The sequence below is a fragment of the Balaenoptera physalus genome (genome assembly GCF_965194825.1).
Source record: "Balaenoptera physalus genome assembly, chromosome: 13".
Classification (NCBI taxonomy): Eukaryota; Metazoa; Chordata; class Mammalia; order Artiodactyla; family Balaenopteridae; genus Balaenoptera; species Balaenoptera physalus.
The window spans coordinates 52258287-52273222 of NC_138892.1; the positions used below are offsets into that span (position 1 = coordinate 52258287).

The following is a 14936-nucleotide window of genomic DNA, read 5'->3' on the forward strand; positions in this document are numbered from 1 at the left end:
CTCCCTTCCTCCCCGGCTCCGGGCGACGGACGGGGCGGCGGGAGGCATGACGGGAAATTCCTGGGCACTGGCAGCCGAGTCCAAATATGAGCATAGGAGACGAGCGAGGGAGGATCGCGGAGCGCGCCCGCCGCGGACGGGGCCCGCTGCCCGGGCCTCGGCGGCCGCCAACTCCCTCCTCCTCCAAATCCTCCTCCTCCTCCGCGGCCGCCCCAAGGCCGCCGGCTGCCGAGTGCAACCGGGAGGTGGAATCCCTCTGCCAGAGGGCATCCCTTTCCAGTGTTGGGGCCCAAGAGCAGAGCGGCGCATCCCTCCCACGGGTCCCACCTAAGACCCCTGAAGGGGTAGAAAAGAGAGGAACCATCACGAGGAGAACCGACAGCGAGCCAGGGACCCGCGGGAAGACATTTAAGGGGTTTGAGAAGACTCTTGCGATGCCCCTAATCAACTGGGAGCTTTGTGAGTAAGTGGATACAAATATCTGGCAAGTGCTTCTCTTGAGTGTGGTCAGGTGAGGCTGGAGCGGCACTGCCAGTTACGCACACACTCATGTGAGCCATCCTATACAAAACGAACAGGCATTATAATATATAAAACACCCCCCCCCCCGCATTCCAGGTGAGTGGGCCCTTTACACCAGGTGTGTGTGGAGGGTGAGTGTGTGTGTGTTTAGCCAGAGTTACAAACGGGCTCTCCCCAAACTTATATTTGAACACCATATATGGAGTTGAGGCAGACTGGCTGACAATAGTTTTTCATACTAGCTAAATGCTGATATATATTTAGATTTGTCATTCTTTTCACCTCCAGCCTCTCTTCATCCCCCTTACATTAGTTTTGTATTTCTTGTAGCTTATCTGAAGGGCAGTGGTGAAATTTATTCAAAAGGTACTACCTCTGACGACCAGAAATGTCAGTCCCCGATGTTTAATTACAGGCCTAAGCCAATAGTTGCCTGACTTTTCTCTGGCACTGATAACTCCTCCAGTAATCAAGGCCAAATGACCCTTAGCTTTTCAAGAGGACATAATTATGTCTAATTACTACTTTTTTTTTTTTTTTTACTGGCACTAATGGAACAGGCCCTGGAGATGTAGGATGTTATGTAATTACTTGTGACCATTTTAAGATGCTACAGAAATGATTCACTGATGCAAAATACTTAAGGGGTAAAAGTCAAACAGATTTAGAGTGTGGGTTATTCTAACATGACCTAAAGTACGGTAATTTGTACATCACACTATTTGTTTGAAAATGCTATATTTGAAAATTAGAAACTTTGTTTCAAAACGAATTCAATTCTGGCAAAGTATTAAGGCCCATATGCCAAAAACCAGTCCTTTTGCAAGTGGTTCCCCTTAAATCATCTGGTACTGAGAAACACCACATCCCATGAATTATTCCTGGCAAATGGGCAGATTTCACCCTCAATGTACTCGCAGTGATAATGAGACAAAGGGCAGATGACCTAAGTAAACTAACAGTAAATAAAATGTAATACAGTAAATTAGGGATTTAAGAGACACACGGTATTATTATTCAACTTAAGTATCTAGAAGCTGGGTATCTTAAAGGGGATATTCAGGAAACTCTTTAAGCAGTCTCTCCCTTTCCTCTTTTTTGTATATTTTGTATTACATAAGCACTTTTCTTATTCATTTCCCCCACAACGTGTAGTATAATTCTTTGCCCATAGTTTTTTTTTCTTTCTTTTTACTTTTATTTTTGGCTGCCGCGGGCAGGAGGAACGCAGGATCTTTTGTTGCAGGGCTCTTCATTGCCCCGAGCAGGCTTCTCTCTAGTTGTGGCGCGCGGGCTTTGTTGCCTCGCGGCATGTGGGATCTTAGTTCCCCAACCAGGGATCGAACCCGTGTCCCTTGTATTGGAGGGTGGATTCTTAACCACTGGACCACCAGGGAAGTCCCGCCCGTAGCTTAAATGTTTGTTTAAAAACAAAAGTAAAATGAGCACAGTCATTTGTAGACTGACATACACTCCCTAAGTGTAGAGAAAAGCTTGTTTTAAAGGGCTGTAATAATTTTGGCTATATTTAAAATATTTTAGTTGACCTTAAGTACAAAAACATAAAATTACAAAGAATGCAGTATACCACTGCATGTTAATATAAGTGGAGGGTTAATTAATTGTATCAACTGCTGACTTGACAGCAATACCAGCAGCTGTTCTAAAGGCTTGAATAAATATGCTAAAGAGGGGAGAAAAGAACAACAGTTACTGAGTACATAGTAAGTGCCAGACACTGTGCTAGTTGTTTTACACATGGTATTTCATTTAATTCTTTCAAATATCTTTGAGCTTTTTATTTTTTATCCCTATTTTACAGCTAAGGAGAGGCATAGATAAGTAAATTATGCTACTAAGAAGGGGTAAAGTAGTATTGGAATGCAAATCTCATTTCAAAGTCCACATATATTTTTATTGTACTAATCTGCCCCATTTTCTCTACATTAAAAACAAAACAAAACAAAAACCAGGGTATTCAAAAACTGTATTCATTGGGCTCTTGTGGTTTTAAGTAACTGGTGTGCACTCAGGTTACCTCAAGTAATAGGGGTAAAGAATACATGTGGAAATAAGACCAGAGACTTAACCGGCTTGTCAGGTCATCCTTTGTGGGCCCGGGGGTGGGGGCCTGTGCCTTTGATGGGCACCAGAAACAGGAAAGCTACTACCCTCTGACCACATTCCTATGAGTTTTGTAGTTTAAATCATATATTTCACATGTTTTCTCTTTGTTATTATAATCTTAATAACAATCATGTTAACATATTATCTTAAACAATGTTTGTTTGTAAGACAAAGGACCCAGAGGAGGTAACTCTTTCCTTTGCTTCTTATATACCATCCCTCCCCCAACCCAGTGGTGTGCTAGTAAATATATAACAACCAGATCTGGAGGAAGGAGGCCTGAATTGTAACAAAAAGCAATTTATGTGGGTGTAATACTCCCACCAACCTGAGTCTCTGGAGGCGAAGCTGGGGAGAGATGTACTCAACCAGCTCTTGGGCCCCTATGAGCCAGCCCCACCACATCACCACCCCAACCCCTCATAAATGTCTTCAGAACGCAGCAGAATTCAAGTTGCACAACCACAGCTTTTCCACTCTGGCTCCCACTACCAGCTGCCAATTCTCCTCTATAGCTCATAATCAAATGCCCCAGCGGGGAGAGTTTGATTCTATCACCACAGTCCCTCTTGGGGAAAGTTCTTGTATGAGGTTATCTCATAAGCCACTGAGCAGCCTGTGGATTGGCTACCTCTGAGCCAGGTGTCCTCTCCTACTTCTGCAGCTGTAGCTAGGGTGAAAGGCTCACGTGCTACACAACATGGTCACCTGTACTAAAGAAACAGACTGTGGTGCTGCCTTTTTAGGGCATTGCAGTTGGGGCAGCCTCTTTCAAAGGGAGTCTGTAAATATGGCAGGCATTCAAGCTACAGTCTCTCTGACATACTATTCTCAACTCTTTAAGTAAATCCCCTCAGCCGTTATGCAAAGCTTTGAGACAGTCCCCACTCCACATACCCAAAGGAACACCTTGGGTGGATGTCAACAATTGCAAACAGGAGAAAGGACACATTCGGACTAGATATTATTCAAAAGCCCTCAGGCAGGGTGAGAAACCCTAAGTTAGTTCAATTCAACGAACAGTTATCAAGTGCCATTGTTCTAAACCAATAGTGATCAATTGGAAAGTAAGGGAATTAATTACCTCCTAGGAGGACGTGACAGATTCTCCAGAAGGAAGTTTTTCTAACTGCACTCAATCCAAACTCCCAAAATTCTGCTTTCCTATCCTGTGAGGTAGAATGTCGTCACTCTCACCCGCGCTGAGAACACTTTTATACTGACGGGAGCATGCCCCCGCCCGCAAGGAGCTAGGGTGGGAAGAGAGTTAAGGAGAGCTCTTCTCAGCAGCATGAGGAACACAGAGTCAATGCTGACTGGCTAAGAGAGACACAGAACATCTTCTCTCATTCTGAAGAAGGATTTCCTCTTCCATGACACCCCTCTAGCCCCCAGTCACCAAACACACTAAAATGACAAGGACTCTTATTAAAGGCGGAAGACGGAATTAAAGTGAGCATTTTCCTTCTTGTCTTGGTAAAATGGTTCGCCCGCATCTCAAATGGTAGTTTTTAATTTTACAGTTGAGGCCATCCCTTTTGTTGATTAATTCTGAAGAGATTTGAAGAATGTATTCCCATGATTGACGTGCTGCCTGATTCTACCAGCTTTGGCTGTGGATATGATACAACAAGTACTAAATATTTAACAAGACGACTTTCAATATTGTAGAGAATTAAATAATCCTCTCTAGACCAGCAAAGCTGCTTGGCTTTTGGCACGATTGTATCACATGAAGTGGCATACGCAAAATCAACTACACACACAGAATAAGGGGGCTGGGAGAGAGGGACAAGAATGGACTTTTAAGTTGGTACAGGAAGATTTTTTCTTTTGAATTTTATTTTATTTATTTTTTTATACAGCAGGTTCTTATTAGTCATGTATTTTATACGTTAGTGTATTAGTGTCAATCCCAATCTCCCAACATCCCTCCACCACCCCACCCCCCGCCACCCCTGCCACTTCCCCCCCTTGGTGTCCGTAGGTACAGGAAGATTCTGATGGGAGACTTGATTCTACTCTTTCACTCAGTCTGTTCCTGAATGCTTCTTATATCGAGAGCATCTCACACCATGGTGTGTGTGTCCAGTGTTTAAAGGTGTGTTTTTTTCACACAACTTATCCCTAACTGCAAACCAGCTCCTTCATGTGTTGTTCATCCAAAGAGGCTCCAATAGGAGGTAGAGGAAACCCTGGCTGGGTTGGGCTTCCTGGGAAATGGTATGTTGCCCTCCAAAGTGGTGCTTCATTACAGGATTTTCTGTAGTAGTTTTACCGTTGCCATTAAAGCTTCTGGGACAATGGGTAAGTTACTTAATTACTCTAAGCCTTGATATTCTTTTTTCTCCATATAATGGGAAAGTAAAGGGACCTACTACTCATGATGCTTAGCCCTAGCCCCATGCTAGCAAATGGTAAATCCTTAATAAATATCAATATAGTACTAATGTGATTAACTTTTATCATTGCTTACTAACTTCCAATCACCACAAAGCCACTCTTTGCCTTTAAGCCTTATCTGATAGGAGTTCCTCTGTCTGAAATGACTCATAGTTTCTCTTCACAGCTCAGAGTCCTACACTTGTATTCATAATCACCTCTTAAGGAAGTCTGTCCAGATTTAGTAATCCTGTCAACACATATTTTCTTCAAATTTACTTTTTATATTTATACTCAAGGTTACTAATAGTAACTATGTTTTCAAATATATTTTTAACTTCCTCAAAGTAATCAGAAGGCTACACACTTATATGATTATTCAAACTATTTTTGTGAAAACCAGTTTTAGAATTGCCATCAAAATATATGATACATTTTGAAAAATATCTTCAACACAGGAAATCATCTTTGCATTCTTTCATTCATTCAACAAATATTTAGTGAATGCTTTCTATATGCTGGATAGACAATGAACAAGACAAACCAGTAAAATATTTAGTATGTTAGTGATAGAGAAATAAGGCAGGGAAGGTTGCTGAAAGTGTTGGGGAAGTAACATTAAAGACATGGAAGAAAGAAGGAAGCCATGCAGTATCTAGGAGAGGAGGAACAGCAAGTGAAAAGGCCATGCCCAAGGCAGAGGCAGGCCTGCCCTGTAGGAGGACCATCCAGGAGGCCGGATGAGGAGAAGAGGGTGAAAAGGGGCCATGGGCGGGGAGCACTAGAAGATGTGGCCTGAGTCATTATAAGGACTTTGGCTTTTATTGTGAGTGAGATGGGAAGCTACTGCAGGGTTTTGAGCAGAAGAGCGACATGATCTTACATTGGCTGTTCTGTTAAGGCGTGCAGAGATAGAAAGGGAGACCAGTTAGAGGGTCTTGAAGTAATCCAGGTGAGAGGTAATGGTGATTTTGGAGTAGGAAGGAGGCAGTGGAGGTGGTGAAAAGTGATCAAATTGCAGAGAAATTTGGAAGAAGCGGCCCAGAAGATTTGCTGACAGACCAAGTGTAGGGTGTGAAAGAAAGGTTAAGAATGTCTCTATACTTTTTTTTCCTTTTTTTTTTTCTGAGCATTACAGAATTGCCATTTCTTGAGCTCTGGATGACTTAGAAGTAGGTGGTGGGGTAGTATATTAGAAGCTCAGTTTTGGACATGTTAAGTTTGAAATGACTTTTAAACATACAAGATAATGTTCATCTAGACCATTAAATATGAAAATTGCACATATAGGGGAATGTCTGGGCTGCAGATAGTATATACGATATTTAAATCCTGAGAAGTCCCTGGATTGATTAAAAAGAAAAAAAGAAAAAAATGCCAGCAGGGCCACTGAGAAGGTGAAGCTAAAAAGGTAGTAGGAAAATCAGTCAAGTATGGAGGCCTAGGAAGCAAATGAAGCTTTTTTTTCTTTCTTTCTTCAATTTATATACTTAGAATATATTCTTTGTGGAAAAAGAAATTATTTAGAAAATAGGATAAATGAATAGAAAATAGGATAGATGAATAACCAAATAAAGTTATATCCTTTTTATGCTTTAAATGAGTAAACATAAAATATTAAAAATGATTTTATTTTATGACTTATAAATCGACTCTGAAACTTACCCTAAAAGATAGTGTCTAGGGCTTCCCTGGTGGCGCAGTGGTTGAGAATCTGCCTGCCAATGCGGGGGACACGGGTTCGAGCCCTGGCCTGGGAAGATCCCACGTGCCGCGGAGCAACTAGGCCCACGAGCCACAATTACTGAGCCTGCGCGTCTGGAGCCTGGGCTCCGCAACAAGAGAGGCCGTGATAGTGAGAGGCCCGAGCACCGCGATGAAGAGTGGTCCCCGCTTGCCACAACTAGAGAAAGCCCTCGCACAGAAACGAAGACCCAACACAGCCATAAATAAATAAACAAATAAATAAAAATTAAAAAAAAAAAAAGATAGTGTCTAGATATCTGAGGAATAGCAGCATGGAATACAGGTACATGCTACAGTTGTAACCACAGTGAAAAGCTATCCCTATAGGTCAAATGGCCAAATACCAAATATTTGTGGTGTGTAAGTGACAAGGTCTATCAGACAGGTGGGAATAAAGACATCTCTTCAGAGATGGAGAGGAACTTTTGTGAGGCTCAAATATATACAAAGTGGTTTAAAAACTGTTGCTTAAAGTATTGTACAGATGTTGCTTTTATAGTTTTTAAAGCTGGTGGTCATAAAAGCGGAGAGAGAAATAAACTTGCAGTTGGCAGATTTCTCTTCAAACTCTGGCTATGCCATGTGATAGTTGTGCATGATTTTACAGTTCACATCTCTGGGATTTAGTTACCTTATCTTTAAAATGAAATAATACCTACTCTGCCTGTTCTGCAAGATGTTGGTGGAAGTTGAATGATATAATGAGGGAGCTTTCAAACTACTGATATCTAAAGCAAAAGTCATGATTGAGGCGAGGTGCATTTTTCTAAATTCACCTACTTTTGTTTCTTTGTATAAGCCACAGTTCTCTATGTATCTTGAAGATACCTCCTTGAGATCCCAATTTAAAAAAAAAAAAGTTCCTCTAAGGAAAATGCATACATACACACAAGCCCACAAAATTTGGTATACAATTGCACACTGATCGAAAATCACTTTGGAAAGCAATAGGAGTCGTAATTTCTTGTGTGGAAGAGAAACCTAATGAAAGTATCATCTAAAAAAAAATTAGTGTGTAGCAGGCTATGAGGCAGATCAGAAGAGGATAGCAGTGTTGTAAAGGCAACTCAGGCAGATGCAGAAACCCAAGCTTGAGGTAATGAGAGCCCCTAGTCTAAGATGGTAGCCGTGAGACTAGAGATGAACAAGGAGATGTGATAAGAATAGTTGCCAGATAAAATGCAGGATGCCCAGATAAATTTGAATTCTAGATAAACACCAAATAATTTTTTAGTATATCCTAAATATTGCATGGGGCATACTTACACTAAAACATTATTCATGGTTTATCTGAAATTCCATTTTAACTGGGCATCCTGTATTTTTATTTGCTAAGTCTGGCAACCCTAGAGAGAAACCGGTGAACTTATTCCTACCCTCATCCCCATGTTTCTGAGGCAGATTCTGAAACAACAAACACAACAATGGGTACAACGTGACCACTGTGAAAAGGACAGAGTCATTAAGAGCTAGTCCAGCTCTTTTGTGGATCCTGAAGAGATCAATAAAGATGTCAAACAATTCTTCACAGACCTATTTATTTCCCAGACAGGGCATGAGAGTTACTAATATTGTGGTTATATTCTATTCTCCATATATGAGTTTCGTACTGTCCAGTACAATCTACCTGAATGTGTGTGTGCACATGTGTGTTTAATGTATGGGCTAATTAGCAAAAGAACCACTGGCTCACAGTTGCCCTGGACAGAAACATGAATTGGAGGACCCACAGTCTGTCCATCATCCGCCACCTACACACACACACACACACACGTGTGCATGTGAGACTGGGCAGGGAAGTTTTTTCCCTATGCAGCCCAAGCCTGTGGTCTTACTTGATTGGACAGTGTATGGTATGAGTGGGAAGGAAGAAGTTTAAACAACGAGGTCCCTTTCAGTGGAGAAGTAGGAACAGTTGAAATATTCAAAGAAGGAAATCCATTTGAGGTGATATTACAAACCCGAAGGCAGGACAGGCAGGAGCATTCAAGGTGACTTTCTCCATGTAAAAGCTTAAGGCCTTTAAGGTCTTCTCATCTCCTGGGTAATACAGGTGAAAATCCAAAATAGAGCTGCAAAACTTTAACCCTCATCTCTTCTACTTTGTAATTCTGTTCTGAAATGACCTTCACCATGTCCTAGTGTCTCACTCTGTGGAGGCGGAAAAGTCATGACAGCAAGGAGAAAGGGGTCTGGTTTCACTTCTCTTGTAGGTATAGCGGCAGACTAGGATTCACAACTGATGATCAGCAGTACCCAAGAACAGCTCACAGTGAAGCTGGAGACCACAAAAAGCCCACAGCCCACACCTCTGGAGAGCATTTTGGAGAAGACAGGTGGAGGAGAAAGTAAGGCCAAACCTCATGATTGGCCCGTGACTTGGTGAAGGCTGTCCCTGAGCAAAAGTGAGTTTTGCAAATTTGGGGGTAGTAGAGATATGGAGCAAGACTTTGCAGGACTTGGATACTTTGAGAAGGAGCCTATATTCTTCTTTTGTGACTCCCCATAGTGTGATGAGTGCTCAATAAATGCTGTTGGCCAACTCTTTTAAACTGGGGATGGGGGAGAGGGGCACGAGGTTTGAAGGGGAAGGTGGGAGATGGTTAAGGAAGAATTTATGTATGTTCAACGCTCAGAGAGAAAACAAATAGACCAAATAAAACTATTAGCCATTTAACTTTCCACAGTTGTGTAAAATGAAATAAAAATAAAAAAGTTAGTTCCTTCTAAAAACCATTATATTCTGTTCCCAGTGGTAACAATTATGACTAGAACTGAAATGAAAACATATAACTGTATCATAACCAAAGCTCTGAAAACTCAAGATATTTAGTGGAAAGAAATCCTAAAGAAACACTTAGTAGAGTGTTTGAAGTAAAAGCAAAACATTAAAACAATAAAAACATTTTCCAAAGGAAACAAATGATGCTCAGCTAATTTCATGTCACTTCACAGCAATAAGGAAAAAAACATTGGAAAATCTATACATTATGTAAGCAATGATGTTATAAACATGCAGGAAATAGCTCTGAGCTGTTTCCAACTTTGCCTCTAAAATTCCTTTGGTGTGATGGCTGAACATATTATTTCCTGTTCTTGTACTCTGTGGGAAGTAGCACACCCATTTTAATCTTTGTCACTTTTTCCTATATCAACATTCATGGGAGGAATTAGCACTGATAATTCTCCCAAGGTTGATATCTCATATTCAGAAGTCTTGTGGCGATGGGTCTCAAACTTAAATATCAGAATACCTGGAGAACTTGTTACTATCCTGGGATCTCTCCCAGACAGAGTGATTCAGCAGTTCTGGTGAGGGATTCAGGAATCTGCATTTCTAACAAGTACCCCAAATGATTCTAAGACAGGTGTTCCACAGGCCTTTCTCTGGTTTAGAATAAGAAGAGTAATTTTCATGTCTACTTTCCAACTGAGGAGGATAAGTTTCGAGCTCTTTTTTCTATAACGCCCATAAGAATGGTGGAAAGGATTACAGGAAAATACATGAGAGTATACATAACACAGCTTTCATGACCTTTACAGGAAACTCAAATAACTACAATTTTTGATTTATAATAAGTTTTGAAATGAGGCACTGAAAGATTCTGAGTTGCTTCCTGAGTCATCAGTGATTAATCTCCCCATAGTTTTAACGCTGTGAATATTTTATTGTATTCCTTGAAATTTGGTTATTTTTAAATCAGGTTATAACTCCTAGGTAAGTGGAATATTAATTTTTTTAAAAATTACTCCAGGTAAATGGGAATTTTCTGTACCTAATCTAATACTAGAATATGATACACTTTATGAAATACAGTTGATCCTTGAATAATACAGGAGTTATGGGTGGCAATTCTCTGTGCAGTCAAAAATTCAAGTATAACTTATAGGCAGCCCTACCTATACTGGGTTCCTTATTATCTGCGGTTCTGCATCCACCAGTTCAACCAATCTCGAATTGTGTAGTATTTACTGTTGAAAAAAATCCGAATATAAGTGGACCCATGCAATTCAAACCCATATTAAAGGTCAACTGTACTTTATTATAGTACATTTTTTTTTCTGAACATAATGAAAATAGCATTCTTCTCCAGACATTTAAATTACATAGGGCAATATTTATTCCACCAATGTCCATGTATAAGGTTCTGTTTGATAACTAAGTAGTGTTTTAAGTATATTCAGCTGTTCTTGGGGAAAACCAAGAAAAGTGATGTTGATTTTTCCATGTTATTAAAGCATAGTGGAAAATGAAAATGAAAATTTATATAATTAGGCATTTTTACTTAGATATGATACATTGCAACTTTTGAAAATGTGGTTTTATTTAAATGGGATATATTGAAATGTGGTTTATTTAAATGTGAAACAATGTAGAATTCATAACGATGAATAGCAGAATGAGTGGCCAATCAACAAGACTCATGGCTAGCTCTCTGAATGTGCAAACAGGATTCAACAACCCACATTACTGTTCATAACCAGTCTTTCTTCTTCACTGTCTGCTTCTTTCTCATCCCTATTGCTCCTGTTATCTTCCAGGGATCTACACCACACAACAGAGCCTCAATGATACCAGATATATACCACATAAAATTAATTTGTAAGACTCCTACTGTTAAAAGATTATACCAGCCTATATATTTAGAGTCACATTAAGGAACATTGCAATAAAACAGGACTGATTTTGGACAATCATTTTCAAGATTTAATGTCTTCTGTTGGTGAATCACAACTGATCCTTTCCAGTCAGGCTGACATCACTCTAATGACTGACACTACCCTAGTTCCACTGATGATTAATTCTTGAACGCTGTCATAATCAGGATCTTAAGCTCAATGTTACTCACATTGAGAAAAAGAAATTTACATTTAGATTTTCTGCCTCTTTGAAGTAGAAGTACTGAGCATAAAAATAATTTTTGGACACAATAGTTGAGCAAAACTAATAAAAAAATGAGTAATTTAGGAGAGATGAAAAACTAACAAGGTATATACTGTTTCAAAGTCAAATAAAAAGGGAGAATACATTAGTTTCGAAAGAACAAAAGTAGTTAATGATGAAGAACAACCAGTTTTAGACATAAAGGAAGATGTCAAAACTTCTGGGCTTTCAAAACTGCACCCAGTCAGGATATACCAGAGAATTCACCATTAATATGATGTTTACTTTAGATTTTTGGTAAATATCTTTTATCAGATTTAGGAAGTTCCCTTCTACTCCTATTTTGCTAAGAATTACTTTTCTATGAAAGGATATATGGATGTGGAATTTTATCAGATGGTTTTACTGCATCTATCTGAGATGATATTAAATTCACTGATTTTGTTAGTGGGACAAGTTACATTGGTCTTCTAATGTCAAACTAATCTTGCATTCCTGGAATAAATACAACTTGGTCATGATATGTAATTCTTACTCAGATGTTGCAATTTGGCTTGCTGACCATTTTGGTTTGTTTGGGATTTTTGCATTTATTCAGGGGGCTTGCCCTATAAATTTTCCCTTTCTGTTTGGTTTCTGCATCAAAGTTATGTTAATCAGTCCACTCCCTTTCTCTATTTGCTGGAATAGGAAATATATCATTTCAAAAAGGAGGCACTGAAGAGATTATAGATTTTCCAAGGTCTCTCTTATGTGTGAGCATTGTTAAGGGTGGCAACAATGAAAAACAAAGGGATGTTAAAAATAAATCACATTATCAAGTAGTTGATTTCATAGAGCCTGATTTAGAGATGGTGACAGGGATATATGACAGCATTTTACATTATTACATTTAATTCTCTCAACTGCATAATAATCATTGTTTTAAAAATGAGGAAACTGACTCTTAGACTATGTGACTTGCCTAAGGTCACACAACCAGGATGTGTTAAGTCGAAATGTGAACATGGTTCTCTCACTCCACAGACTGTGCTCTTAAACCACGCCTCCTTTTTTCCCCCTCTCTCAATACAGGAATCCAGTGTTTGGAAGACCTTTCATATCCTGCTAACAGTAACAACCCACAGATCTGCCACCAAAATAAACATAGCCTTTTCCAAAGTGCTGTAAAAAGTCTAAAATGTCTGAGCTTCATTACCAAAGGTTAGTAGTGATTCAAAATATACTAGCAGAGGAGATCAAGTTAAGAAGATAAAGTAAAGACAATTATGGAAATCCTAATTAAGGTAAGCATTCAAATATATGTAATAAATATTTGTGGAGAAATTTTGTAAAATACATATGTAATCTAACAGATTGGAATTCACTGCTAAATCTTGGAGTATTTCCCTCCAATAGTATGTATATGATATATTCCTTTCACTCTAGATACATAATTTTTTTTCACTTTTAACAGCTCTTATAGAAATTCATTTTAGAATAAATGGTGTCTTAAAAAAGCACTGTCAAAGTTATAAAAGAAAAAAAATTGCCGTCTAACCTGCATTACTTCCCATTTCTGCCAGGGAATTGATGTTTGCTTTTATCTGGGGAACTACTAACTGTAAACACTTTAAATTCTCTCTTTGCTTGCAGATTTTTGCACCGTGCTGGTGGAAGGAACTGAAACCAGTCTGAATGAGGATCAGCTGGTTCTTTTGCGGTCCCCTTCCAGATGGGACTTTTACCCTGACTCAGGTTGTTCTAGCTTTATGGTAGGGTCTTCTATCAGAATCCACATCTTCGGTGTTACTTTTATTGTTGTTTTCCTTTCTTACTTAGTGCCAGAGAAAATGCTGCCTCTTCCAACTAACAGTATCTTAGATGAAATACAGTATATTTGAAATAATGATTATGCAACTTAAGAAACACATAGACAATATTTTCCACACCTTAAGTATTCCTCAAAGACATTATTTTAATGATTGCCCATGATTCATATGATAATCCATATTTCATTATTTATTCTCATTTTTGTAGATTTCAATTGCTTCTAATTTCTATTACAGAATAAAGCTGTAATGAACATCATTTTCATATCTTCATGTCATCCTGATAATTTCTTCAGAATTCCTAAAAATTTATTGGACTTCAAAATTTATTGGCAAAACTATGTATTGCCAAATTGACCTACAGAAATGCTCATCACTTTACACAACTACCAGCATTAATATAAGGGGCCTACTTTCCCTAAACTTAAGAAAAATTGTAAAGTTTCATATGTAAAAAAAACTTTCTCAATTGTTGATTAATTTGCATTTATATCTGTGGCTGTTTCATATTTTTGTTGGCCATTTGCAGCTCTTCATTTGTGGGTCATCTCCTGATGTCATTTGACTATTTTTCTATTGGGATGTTAGTCTTTTTATGTTAGAATAATTTTTACTTGTAGAATATTATTGCAAATCACATATAGTGCTAACATCTTTCAATTTCCTTGTCTTTTCATTTGTTCTTAGACTTTTTGGATGTACTGATCATTTTAATATAACCAAACATGTTTCTTTATGGTTTCTTTCTTTGTTTCTGTGCTTAACCCTCTATCAAATGTTTTCCTCTGATTTTTTTCTTAGTTATTTTGTGACTATTTCTCAACTCTTTATTCCTCCTGGAATTTATCTGGGTATGTGTAGAAGACTCTTTACAAGTCAAAACACAGAAGACTGAAACTACTGTAGATACCATATTGATGATATAAAATCTAACATGAAAACAGAACTGAAGTGAATTCAAAAAGAAAACATCTAATTTGCCCCCTTATCCATTCTCTGCTACAATCTACCATTCTCTTCCCTAAACCAAATGACTCTATGTTTGCATATTATTCTCGTTCTCATTGGCTAACTGCTTAGAACAGTGCTCTCCAAACCTTTTTTACTTCATGGCACTGAAAGAAAAGGATAATCATTGTACAGCGCCCTGGTTAAATGGAGGAGGCTACTTAACAGCCTACCAGAGGTCACTAGGCCTTGAGCTCCACCACTCCAAGTCCTAGTGCTACTCTAAAGGCTACATCTAAATGGTACATCTGTAACCATTTGTGGCACATCAGTTGGGAAGTCCATAATATTTCTGTCAGTTATCATGTTCCTCTGAAAGGAACCCTTCTCCAATATGTTACTAGGGTCTATAAATCAGATGCTGGTAGTGATGTAGAGAAGCCCAACTGTGACTGTCAAATAAAAAGAGAGCACTGAACAAAGTAAACTGAACGTTTGTTGTGTTATTGGGACAG

The 14936-nt window shown here is 38.9% G+C and overlaps 1 protein-coding gene and 1 long non-coding RNA gene across 3 annotated transcripts in view; one reads left to right on the top strand and one right to left on the bottom strand.

Moving 5' to 3' along the window:
* MSRB3 (methionine sulfoxide reductase B3) overlaps nt 1-364 on the bottom strand; it is a gene marked incomplete at its 5' end in the record, with an annotated part of 159970 nt that extends 159606 nt beyond the window's left edge. The window contains 1 exon segment of the mRNA XM_082422869.1: nt 1-364. Within this exon segment, the coding sequence (XP_082278995.1) occupies nt 1-364 (364 nt within the window).
* On the top strand, nt 327-14908 carry LOC309642026. Of its 2 annotated transcripts, XR_014252907.1 has the most exons (5): nt 327-463; nt 8991-9182; nt 12737-12948; nt 13298-13416; nt 14275-14908. It is a non-coding gene; the product is annotated as an uncharacterized lncRNA (long non-coding RNA). The 2 variants fall into 2 exon arrangements; XR_014252906.1 differs by having other exon boundaries at nt 13298-14908.
* The last annotated feature ends 28 nt before the right edge of the window (nt 14909-14936 follow it).